The 12,838-nt window shown below is 38.6% G+C and overlaps 1 protein-coding gene across 1 annotated transcript; it reads left to right on the forward strand.

Annotated features, from left to right (window-relative positions):
* Nucleotides 1-1,258: 1,258 nt before the first annotated feature.
* Nucleotides 1,259-12,174, forward strand: scamp4 (secretory carrier membrane protein 4). Its single transcript, XM_023297233.3, has 7 exons — nucleotides 1,259-1,385; nucleotides 1,941-1,985; nucleotides 3,082-3,210; nucleotides 3,383-3,539; nucleotides 8,480-8,581; nucleotides 9,400-9,517; nucleotides 10,566-12,174. The coding sequence occupies exons 2-7, from the start codon at nucleotides 1,979-1,981 to the stop codon at nucleotides 10,752-10,754; spliced, it is 702 nt and encodes a 233-aa protein (XP_023153001.1). The 5' UTR covers nucleotides 1,259-1,385; nucleotides 1,941-1,978; the 3' UTR covers nucleotides 10,755-12,174.
* The last annotated feature ends 664 nt before the right edge of the window (nucleotides 12,175-12,838 follow it).

Below are 12,838 nucleotides of genomic sequence, written 5' to 3' on the forward strand. Positions count from 1 at the left end.
ACCCGTCGGAGACACTCTGGACTATGAACCAAAGTACTTTATCTGATATTACAGAACACGCCTTCAGAGGAACGTTTCAGGCTTTGTGATTGGCCGCATAGTTTGACTTTCAGAAGTCGGGGTTGCCATGTTGTGCGTAAAATGAAAGAAAAGAATCGAGATAAAGCCTGAGTGGGCTAGTGCTTTTTGGGTGGCTGTTTACAGTTTTTCTCAGTCGCTTTGGTTCATTTCTGTTCAATCTTCACATCAGTGTCACTTGTGCACATCAAAAAAGCAGTTTCTCATTTCTTTGAGCAAGTTGCAAATGCTTTGGTACATCCATGCAATTGATTCTGTACAATTCTCTGCTGTTATCAGTTGCTTATGTCATGTTTTCACTAAGGAGATTGTCCTATGTTCACATTTCTTCTTCTGTTTTTTTCTCTGTGCTGTGCATCGCTGTTTTCCTTTCTGTATCACAATGACGTGGTCTGTCAACAAATTACAATGCAAACAGTAAAACCGTAAATGTGAATCTTGTCCAGTCTCTTGCAATCAATCTCCCACATAAACTAAGGTGTAACTTACAATTTACAATAACTGTCATCAAAACTTTAGCCATAGTTTACATCAGAACATCCCTCCAGAGAACACTGTTATAATGACAACATGACTGAGTAATCTGACTGTCTGATCCACACAATGACACCAGGACTGGTCATTCTGATGCCACTGACATGTTCATTGACACAGATATTTACTTCTGAGAGATGAACTAAGGATTTTGAACAAGAGACTGGCTTTTGCAGGTAATCCATGATGTTTTGCTATTTGTACGAATTGTTTTGAGAAATGCACTTACTGTTTTGCAAATGTCGAGGATGACTCAAGAAATGTACCAAAGCGACTGAGAAAAACTGTAAACAACAGTTGTCACTTTAGAAATTACATATAATATAATGTTAACACATTTTGCACACCCAATTATTCAAATATTGCCTATACTAACTCTGAAAGACGCACATTTAGAGTACTCGCAGTTGTGAGATAAAAAGAAAATAGTCGTTTTTTGATAAATAACGTTTATAAAGGTTTCAGTTGTCCGTTTTGAGATTACAAAAGCCTGTCCCTTGGGTGTTTGCAGATTGTGGACTGGGTGGGATCCATATAAACGGGTGTCATGTTGGAATCACGCGTTTTCCGTTTACCGCTCACACGAGTTCTGGGATTTGTAGTTTTTCAGGCCTCCGGACGCGTCGAAAGTTAACCGTTGTGGAACTACACACGTCAAACGGCGCAGCGCAGCCGCAGTGCGTTTGATCGGGAGGGTCGAAAAAGCGCATCCCGAGTGATTGTCGGACCCCTGAAGTTGTCGACGGAAACGCCAGGAGATAAACGCCGTCCCGGTAAATCTGACATATCTCCGTTAGGCTTTCCGTTAGCTCGTTAGCTAGCAGTGTTTGTTGTCGCTGCCAGCTGTTGGGCAGCTCATTAAATGAAGCAGCAACGGTAGATAAAGACTCGTCGCTGCTCCTGTTCGGCTCCTCAACTACGCGTTTAGCTGCTGTCTACTGTTTCGCATGGAAAGTAAACGTGACAACTTTGCAGGGGTGTAGTTGGAATTAAAACTGGAATAATTCATATTTGTGTGTTGAAATGACTTGACAAAAGTTGGAATATGCAGCTGAAGCCAATCGGTGAAGCCATGGGATATGTGGAAACACGTTCCATATTAATTAGTAGTATGGGGTTTACCATTACTTCAAATGGCTAATGGTTAACATTAGCGTTGAATTTGTGATAAGTATTACATTTTCTATAGCCATTGAAGTAATTAAAGTGAAATTAGTAAGGAATGCTGTTGCTAAAATACAAGTTTAAAGACTTTTGAAGTTTAAGGATTTTTTTGCCAGGTGTTGTATCAAAGTATGAAAGCTAACTGTTGATTTGTATTTCTGCAGGTATATTGCTGTTATTCAGGGAGAAGTGGGGTTTCAATATGGCAGGTTTGTCTATCTATCTATCTATCTATCTATCTATCTATCTATCTATCTATCTATCTATCTATCTATCTATCTATCTATCTATCTATCTCAATTTCCACTTAAAGAAGAGATGTCCACAAGATTCGCTTTATCCTAATTTCCTTCCTCAAATATGTGTAATCAAGTTTTTTTTTCAATAATATGTCCATATGTATTTTTTCATTTTTATTATTATTATCATAATTTTATGCTGGAAGACACATTATGAGCCGAATGCAGAGTCAAAACCATGGCAGAGCATTTCCGCCTTGTAACTGCAGTCTCCTCTAAATCGGCACGTTTTATCCACAAGAGTCACATTACTTTAATTTCCTTTCTCTGATTTGTGCCTTGATAGTGGTTACAAAAAAAAAATGTTAAAGACCCTCACTGTTGAAAGTCAACTTTTTCACTATGCTTGAAAATTTATTGTGCACGAAATAAGCTGTTTATGCCATGGTAGAACATTTGCATCTCATAACTGCAGTGTACTGATGTCAGTCTCAAAAACACAGATTCACACTTCTACAAATTGTCTGTCTAAATTCATGCAAGCGCAAACTTCTTCCCTTTCCCTTAAATAGAAACAAAAGACACACTTTATCCTGTCTGGGTTAAGGACCCATCCTGGTGAAAATCTAATTTCTTACCTTGTGAACATGTCCATTTGGTGTTTTTTTTTTTGTTTGTTTGTTTTTTACAGCAGTCAACATCATTGTTAAGAATATCCACCTTGTAACTGCTGTGTACTGATGACAGTCTCAAAAACACACATTCAGACTTGTGTGGTTTCATGCGTAACAAACCATAAAGAATCAATCCTTTTTTACTTCCAGGGGGTGCTTTTTGCATTTTTCTGACTTCTTCTTGCCATTGTGTAGCATAGACTAGTTTCACAACATTATTATTTTCAATGAAAAAAACTTCTAAATGTGTAACTTTAACAGAGACGAGTTGCTAGGAGTTTAATCAATGACCAAAGATACTTAAACACTTCCCCACTCTTCTTCGCTGTATTCAGACATGCTGGAAAATACTCACATGTAGTATGATGATGACCCTTTTGGTTCTGTTTCAGATCGGGCAAATAACTTTCCTCCGCTGCCACGGATTCTAAAAATTAAGCCATGCTTTTACCAGAACATCGAGGAGGAAATTCCTGCCCCCCATCAGCTTTTGGTGCGCAGAGTCTACATGCTTTGGATGAGTAAGTGATGTCACTTACATTTTCTACTAACTTTGTCACTTTTTTGGCTCAAGAGGAAGGAGACAGATTCCTCCTTCTGCAGTTGTTAAGAAAAAAAATGACTCACTTCCCTTCTTCTCCTTCCTTCTCCTCTCCTCTCCTCTCCACGCCCCCATCCCTCCCTGGTCTACAGTGTATTCAGGCACGCTATGCGCTAACGTGATCTCATGTATTGCTTGGTGGGCCGGGGGCGGAAATGCCACAAATTTTGGCTTCTCCTTGCTCTGGCTTATCCTCTTCTGCCCCTGTAGTTACACCTGCTGGTTCAGACCCCTCTACAAAGCTTTCAGGTGAGTCATCACCTCGTAAATTTCATGAACAACTTCATTTTATTTAAAGTGCACATCTTTGCATATCTTACATTATTACAATGTAACGTCATACATGTACATGCAGACCCAAATTAGAATAGAATAGAATATTCTTTATTGTCATTATACAATGTATAACAAGATTGCAGATTAACTTTTAGGAATGTAAATAAAGCAACATAATTAGGGTTTGGAAATTTTTAAAAAGTTTGTAACACCAAACAGGATTGAGGCAAGTAGTTATCAAAGTTCAAAGTTTGCCTGGCCAGTGAAACTGGGTGGTTATAACACAGAGAAAATGGGATGAGTTTACTGCCTGTATTTGAAAACCTCAACAAAGCCTACCTTGTAGAAAGAATGTTTTGCAAAGTAGAAGAACTTGATAAGGAAAGGCCCCACTCTAAAAACAGCTCTTCCCTCAATCGTAGCATTAGGACAGGGGTTATATGATAAAACTTTTTGGCTCTTGGAAGTGCTCTGACAGCTGCGTTTTAGATCATATGATGACCTCTTTTTGTTGAGGTGTGTCTTGGTGACGTAATGTAAATGAAACCACACAGCTTTTATGGCATACATGATTTGTGGCTCAAAAGCAATAGAAGATTTGAAATCTGTTTTCAAAGCCTTTATCATATAGGTCTGGGAAAATGTGCAGCTGTTAAGATTACTAAAAAACCCATGAATACTGATTTGTGTGAAGATGAAACCAGTGAGCATCATTTCAATCTTCTGCGTGTTCAGTTGTGGTAAATTCTTGCACATTAAGTGATGAACCACTGGAAAACAGTTTCTTTTGCTGTAACAGGAAGACAAATTTTTTTCTTTCCTGAAGAATTAATAATCATTTTAAAAACTACTGACAATTTTGTACAATGTATTCAAACTACAGTGTGTGTAAATGAATGCAAGTGAGCCCTTTGGAATGATTTACCTTTAAATTTACTGTGTACTATATGCTCAATATGTGTAGATGTACTTTGTGAGTGGACCAGAGTATGTATTTCTCAGACAAGCTACTTAGCAGAATATTCTATCACTTCCTGAGAGCCTCATTGCCAGTTAGAGGTCTGTCACCGCAGTAACCCACTAACCTCATTAAGTTTTACTCTACTGGAAGCTGCTTTCCTGATGTCAGTCAGAATCGCCCTTCAGGTTACTGAAATCTAGTCAAATTCCCCACAGAAATCAAGAACACGAAAATGTGCAGATTTTTCCATCAGTACCGTTACCTACTTACACTGGTTTTGACCTCAGTGGAAACTGAAACCTAACACCAACACCTTACTTGAAGAGTGAAAGGGGTTAGAGCTGGAATGTCCCAGACAAACTGAAAAAATCCAACATGCTATAGTATGTTAGCTTAAATATTATGTTAGTAAGGAATTTTTGTCTCATTGTTGGTGTTAAAATATGGTCATCAAGATTGTGAGCAAATGTTCACAGTATCGACTTTAAAGGAATCAATGCTAATGGTTAACAGCTTTATTCATGAGTCTACCATATACAAATCATTGAGCAGTCAAATTGTCCATGCCAGGACACCACAGAGGAAGCAGCTGCTATTCAAAAGCAAAGAAACACTGATGCAAGCCTGAAGTTTGCCGGAGAGCACTGTGGCCCTATGCCACTCTCTGAATTCACACACTTTTAGGTGTATTCCTGCTCAGTGCGTGGGGGTTCAGACCTGTACCTCGTTCGGGGGGCTCTGATGCAGACTTTTTCTGTGCTAATATGCCTCCTTTTTGTGAATTAAAATATTAGCAGACTGTTTCTAGGTGTTTGCCCACAGTTCAAACTGAAATAGGTGAGGTATGTATGTGATTGTGCTGCCCCACACAAAATGTACACAAACCAATGGATGGTGTAAGGAAGAAATCCCACAAAGAAGTTTTTCTCTACATGACAGCATCTGTCTGCTCACTGTTCTGGTTATTTGTTGCACACTGTAGAGTTGCGTGTATGTTCAATGTCTGCATAGGATTTACAGATGTTTTTCTGACTATCGGTGCTTTGATAAAATGTATAATGACACCATCGGAGAGTGATCAACCGAGTAATTAGTCAAACTGCGAAGGAAACACAAGTCCAAATGCCCTTTTCTTATGAAATAGCAATGTTCACATTGTTCACAATGTTTCCAAGCAGCGTATGTTGTCATGATGATGATGTGACCATTTGGAGGCCTCATGAATTACACACTCAAGCTGAACATCACTTAACTCAGGCTGGTCAACTATTTAAAGATATTTGGTTTAATCTGATCAGTTAGGTCTGTAAGCGTTTGATGCTTTGGCTTTAGGGTGGAGATTAGGGCCTTTGTGTTCTACATCTGTGTGCCCACACACTTCATACACTCACACAGACAGGGCCTTGTTTGTATTTCATGTTTTTAATTACCACATTTTGCATTATTTAGAAAACATGTGTGGCTTTCTTCCTTTGTCGTACACTTTTGAGTCAGAATGTGGCACAAAGGTGGGATTGTTTGGAAAGGCATTACATTTGGCATAAAAAAGGCACTATCTACCAGTTTGGGAATATTGTCATGATGGTAAAGCATGGTGGAAGAAGCGTCATGATTTGGGGCATGATTTCCTGCCTCTGGGCCAGGACAGCTCACAGTCTTAGAGGATAATGTCCTCTAAGATCATTTCAGACTGGCTGTCCAGCTGAAGATAAAAAAGAGGGGGCATGTACAAGGAAAATAGCTCTTTGCCTTCAAGTAAATCCTCTACAGAGTGATTTCCAACACAGAAAATCCTCCTTTTGGAGTCACCCAGTCCGACTATTAGCCCAGTAGAGATGCTATATAAAGACCTCAAGAGAGCCATTCATACCAGATGTCTTAAGAGTATGGCTGAGCTGTTGCAGTTCTGGAAGGACAAATGGTGCAAAAGTCCTCCTGAACGTTGTGCATGTCTGATTCACTGTTCCCAGAAATGGCTGGCTGAGATTGTTGCTGCCAAAGGAAATTTAACAAGTTAATAACTCCAACCTCTCTTACTTCTTCCAACAGCACTAAAAATGTTAAATGGTGAATGTTACTGTCTCAGGCACATTGTGCTCATCTGTACTTGTGACTTAGATGAAGATCAGATCACATTTTATGGCAAATTAATAATGAAAACCGTTAGTTTTGCATAGTTGTTTCTGACAGTAGACCAGATTAGCTTTGTCACTACTAGGAAGCTTGTTGCATCATAATCAGTGTTAGGTTGATCAAAAACGAAACCTAAATAATTCTTTTGTTTTTCCCTGGTAAGTATCGATCCATGTTTTTCAATTCTATCATTAAAAAAATAGTGTCATTATCATCCTGGAAAATACTGGAAAAATATGTGATAAAATGTTAAAAGTTAAAATTAAAAATGTTTTGATAGTGTGAAAATTATAACTATTATAAAGTTGCAAAAAAAGCCTATGTGAGTTAATAAAAGAAGAATAAAAAGAATTGTGTGTTCTAAAAGTTCCCAGATGGTGAAATTCAATTTCACATTGTTTTCTGTTTCATATCAATTTGGAGCTTTAAAGTAAATGCTGTTTGGATATGAAGATGTTAATTCTACAATTTCTGAAATCCCTCCACAACCAGATCACCTGTAAGTCTGTAAGAATTTGACCCAGGTGCTATTTCACACGTACCTAACCAGTAGTCATGATGCTCAAGCTTTGAATAATCCTGCTGTTTCCAGGTGAGCCGTTCAGAAAGAGCAGCTGCCTCACAGTCAGTCAGGTTTGTTTACTTTCTACAGCTACTTCTGTTACCTCTGTAATGTGTCAGCGACGAACAAAGCTCTCCAAACATTCTGCTGCTGGCTGTAAGAGTAAACAGAAGCGTCTGAGAAACAGAAGATCTAATAGATTACCTTTATTTTTTGTGGTGACGTCAGCACTACAAAAGGAAATCCAAAGTGTTAACATGTTGTACAGCTAATTTGACTAATTAACTATGATGGTATGCTCAAAGGTCGGCTCTGTGGAAACTATAAACTCTGCTCTTTTTTTGCATCCGTGTTTGGTGCTCCTGTTGTCTTCATGCGCATCAGCTGTATTTTAATAGAGTTGAATTCCCAATAAAGCTGTTCTCGTTTACATATTTTCCTGCTGCTCGATTATCCCACAAAAAATTTGACAAAGATCCCAAAAACATGAGTTAAAAGCAACTGCTATGTTGGCAATAGAAAGTTAAAAGCGATAGAAAGTTCTGGTCTCCTGTTTTGCTCCGTGCTGTCAATCATAGGCGCAGTGAGAGTTTTATTCCTGAAGGGGGCGGAGACAGCAGCAGTTTTTTAGGGTGAAACAGCCCGATTAGAACATCCCTAAAAACGGGTTATACAGTTGAGCATTTTTGCAGTATTGGAGTAGAAAAAATGAAGTACTCATGATGGAGAGATGACATTAATCTGCTGAAAAGGAGCACAATATGTGACTTCTAGAGTACAAATTACAAAATATGTTTTTGGTATCTGTTTTCCAATCAGATACGGAACTGAACAGAGCATACACAAATTTGACTTTTTTCATGGTTTGCTATTTTTCTGCAGTAGTAGCTTGTTTATGCCTTTGCTTTTTATATTTAGTCTTTGGTTGGTAGAGTGGTCCTGTTGGTAAAAATCCTTTAATTATGACTAAACAAACTTGAGCTAGTGATAATATACAAGTCCAAAAACTAATTATGTTCAAACAAGCATCCAGTTATCCTCTTCGGATTTCCTCTCATCATGTGTCTGAGGATGTTTCTTGCTTTTCTGTGCCTTGTTCTGTTGAGAACATCTGGTTTCATTCAGAGTGTGTTCCCATTTTGAGTCATGTTGGCAACTAGAAGCAACATCACAACAAAAATAGAGCAACTCTAGGCTTATTTGCGTGCTACTGTATCATCCCTTTGTTTTCATTTTTTTTTTCCATGTTCCTTGTAGGGCGGACAGCTCGTTCAACTTCATGACCTTCTTCTTCATCTTCTTCCTTCAGTGTGTCTTGGCCCTCATCCAGACTTTAGGCATCACTGGTTGGGGAACATGGTGAGTTGATGCAAACCGGCTTTGAACTACTGAGCACATGCTGCCCTCCAGTTTTTATCAGAGCAGGTCATGAGGGTTTTAAAAGTGTTCCTTTCAGGAAATAAAGCAGACAGCAGTTCAGTTATGAAAATAAGATAGATGTAATATTAAAATACAACCATTAAGATAAGGCTTGATGAAGTGCAACTTAGTACATTTAGATTGCAATTCATCGTCTTTCATAGTCTGTTGCTGAGTTGCTTGCAGACTATTGCTAGCAAGGTTTCTTGTACTGTTATCCTCTTGATTCTAAACTTAAATTATTTTGTCTTTTTCTTTCAAATTTGCTCCTATTTTTTTATGTATTTTGTTTTATAGTTTATTCATTTGAGCTTCAAAGAACACGCAGGTCGATATTGTAAAACCACGTCACTGATGGTGTTCTTACTTAATAGTTTCTGATGTGATTGGTCTAACCTCGAATGTAAAATCACTCACATTGGTATGTTTTAGAGACAAGAAGAGCATGTTGTCATTTTTTTAAAACATTTTTTCTTTGTTTTTAGCTGTGTAAGTTTTCACGCTGACAATATTTTAAATTTACCATATAAGTTCAATAACTGAACACCTGCTTGAGATAACAACACTGTTCACTTGTGGTACAATGTGCGTGAAGTTATCTGATCATCAATATGTGTGTCACTGCATCTGAGTTTTCGCTGCTTAATGGCTCATGAGTAACTTTTGATTACATTATGATTAAATCCACTTTGCTAAATGGACTGTCTGATACGACTAACCCTTACTACTCCATCTCACCCTCACCAACGCCATCAAAGCGGCTGGATTGCAACAGTGACGTTTTTCAGCACAAATGTGGGTTCCGCTATAGTGATGCTTATCACAACTCTGCTCTTCACTGTGGTGACTGTCTTAATGGCATTGGTTCTCCTTAAGGTGAGTGAACACCTAAGCCGTAAACACAGTTCAATTCAGCTTTTACCTTTGTTAGCCCACACAGATACTTGTCACAAATACATACTAGTGCATCTCAAAAAAATTAGAACATTGTGAAAACGTTCCATCACTTAAGAAAGTGAGAATTTCATATATTCATATTCCTTACACACAAAGTGAAATATTTCAAGCCTTTTTTTGTTAAAACTTATGATTATGGTTTATTTTTTTCCTGAGATTAATCAAAAATAGATTTGAAATGCAGAAAGGGCAAACTTTTGAAAAGTATGTTCGTTTATACACTCAGTTCTTGGTTGGGCCTTCTTTAACACATATTACTGCATCAGTGCAGCCTGGCATAACCGTTCAGCCTGTGGCACTGTTGAGGTGTTACTAAACCTCAGGTTGCTTTGATAGCAGCCCACAGCTTATCTGTATTTTTGGGTCGACTGTTATTAATCTCCGTCTTGACAATACCTCATATGGGGTTCATGTCAGGTGAGTTGGCTAGAAAATCAAGCACAGTAATAACATGGTCAGCAAACCATTTAGTGGTAGTTGTGGCTCTGGGAGGCGGGTGTTAAGTCCTGCTGGAAAAGGAAATCTGCATCTCCATAAAGCTTGTCTGCAGATGAAAACATGAAGTGCTCTGAAACCTCCTGTAGGTGGCTGCATTGACTTTGGACTTAGTAAAACGCAGTGAACCAATATCAGCAGATGACAGCAACTTCACACTGGACTTCAAACGACTTGAATTCGTCACCTCTTCAGGCTCAAAGACATTGATTTCTAAATGAAATGAAAATGTGCTTTGGACTGGATACTGGATTTCTGATTTTCATGAACTATAAGCCATAATGATCAAAATTAAAACAAAAAAGCAGTGACATATTTCACTTTACATGTATTAACTCTGATAATTTGCATTTCCTCTCTCTTAAATAACCAATGGAGAATATTAAACTTTCTCAAGCTGTTAAAATTTTTTGAGATTATCATGCGCTCCCTTCCTCCCATCTACATCCCTCTTTTCATTTTCATGCTGCAGGTGCACAGACTGTACCGTGGAGGAGGCGGTAGTCTGCAGCATGCTAAGGAAGAGTGGAGCACTGGGATGTGGAAGAGTGCACCGGTGAGGGAAGCAGGGGTCAACGCTGTCACTCAGGCAGCCCAAGGCCCGAGTTTGCCCGAGTACCCCGCCGCCGTGCCCAGTTATCCCGACAACAGTCACTGGTGATGCCTGAGAATCACCTCTAGATGGAGGCAGACATCTGGCCATTTCTTCATTGCTCCAGAAAGCACTTCAAAACACTGTATCAATTTGAGTTATTTCGGTGTGTGTTTTTTAACAATAGGACAGAATAGCTGTAAAAAGTTTTATTAAAAGAGTTTTGTCACCACAGCTCAGTAGAGCCATGTGGTAGTTCATCTTCAAAATATGCCATTCCATTTCAGCTTTGTTTACATATAGTTCATCAAAATGAATGACAAATATACTCAAATGAAAGATTTGTTCAGGATGGTTTAGTGTCTTGCAGATTCTCAGTAGGTAATCCAGAAAGAGTGTGACCAGTTTCAGGATAGCGGTGTGAGAAGGACGTGTGCCTTATGGACCTTTATGATAGCGTAGTTTTTGTGTATTGCCAGAATTGCATGCTAGAAACTAAAGTATGCTGAAGAACAGGGTTTCTTTTTTTTGCAACAAGAGACTCTGCAAACTGCACGATTTTTTTATCTGGTGGAATTCTTTTTACTGTGTATTGTGGCAGGACTTCAGTTTATTTTTGATACGTCATGCTTGATATTTCCACGCTTGCCTGTGATTTCTTGAAATGCGCCTTACTACTACTACTGCGTACAGATTTTGCATGTGAAAAAATGTCTTGCTTGACTTTCGCCTTAACAAATGCTGCTTTTTTGTTTTGGTAAAACTGGACTTATGCTTCAGTGAAGCAACTCTCCTGCGTGATTTCTCACTGAGCACTGATGTGCCAAATGACTTTTCCATTATTTTGATATAAAAAAAAAAAAAGAAGTCACACCCAAAGTAGACATCATGTCATAGTCTGCCTCAGTATTTCTCAGTTTCTGTTGTTCCAAGGCTACACTGTTTGCTTTTTAGCGGCCAGCGCCCTACTGTGAAAGCACCTTATCAGCTGTTGTCGATGTTCCAGTCTCTTTCACTTTCCCCCAGATGGACTGAATTTGTGTGTTTAATGACTACAGTATGTTGCATGCAGCCTTTTGTGGGGTTGGAACTGACAAGGATTCTCTTATTTCAAGTGAACTGGCCTCATGTAACCAATAGAAATGGGCACAAACAGCAGGCTGATTAAAATCCTGCATGTAGATCCGATGACATTGGATATGGCTAATTTTCTGTCATTCCATCAAATTTTTGGTCAACAGTGAAAGTGGCGTTTAATGCTACCAGAAGCCTGTATGAGAAGTATTTGTCGTGACCAAGAGCGAAAGGTGCTTGCCTCCTTGATTGACAACTCATTTCTCTTGTTACAAAAGTGTCCTTCATGGCCGACTGCCAAATCTAGTATTTTGATTCTTCTGTTATTTGATAAGTGACAAAATGAAATGGATATGTCAAAGTAACCTTTAAATATTGGAACGTTTCAATAAATATTCACATGACGTCTGTCGGAGTTGATCGTTTATGAAAGTTTTAATGGTTGGTTTGTGGTGAAAAAGTGGTCACCAACATGTAACATACAGGTTGGGTCTGTGTGCCACAGTAGATTTAATTTAGTTTTTTTTCATATGCACTGCCTTTTTTTTTTGTCTTTGTTAGGGTACTGACTATTGATATGGGTTTTTCAGGGCCGACACCAATGTCGATTATTGGTGATCAAGAAAGGCCAATAACCAATATTTTGAACTAATATACATTAAATGTTATGTTTTCACAGCATGTGACAGCAGAGAATATGTTATTCATAACTAGGCTTCTTCATTAATAAGGGTTACAATAACTCAATATGTAGAATAGAAGTTGGAGCAATTAAATTAGGACGGTCGCTGCTGTTTATGTGGGATCGACTGAGATTGATCAGTTTGTCTCCTGTAGTTATGTCTGCCTTTCATCTCTGTACTTAATATTTCACTGTTCCATCACTTTTATTGCCCATGTCTTTAAGAAAGTGTTGTTTTTCAGACTGGTTCACGTTAATTTGTGGCTGTTTTCCAACTTGGACGCTAGCCGTTAGCATAGCCTTAGCCACTGTGAGAGAAGCTAATGATGGCTAGTTTGTGGCAATGGCTTGTGTTTCTTGTTTTTGCAATCTCTGCTTTAGAGGCACATCTGAGACC

Source organism: Amphiprion ocellaris, chromosome 2, assembly GCF_022539595.1.
Source record: "Amphiprion ocellaris isolate individual 3 ecotype Okinawa chromosome 2, ASM2253959v1, whole genome shotgun sequence".
NCBI classification, from domain to species: domain Eukaryota; kingdom Metazoa; phylum Chordata; class Actinopteri; family Pomacentridae; genus Amphiprion; species Amphiprion ocellaris.

Excerpts from the sequence above, each read along its gene's own strand:
- scamp4 (XM_023297233.3), top strand. Across the intron at positions 3,211-3,382 it reads AGTCTACATGCTTTGGATGA|TGTATTCAGGCACGCTATGC; the intron begins GTAAGTGATGTC and ends CCTGGTCTACAG. Across the intron at positions 8,582-9,399 it reads ATCACTGGTTGGGGAACATG|CGGCTGGATTGCAACAGTGA; the intron begins GTGAGTTGATGC and ends ACGCCATCAAAG.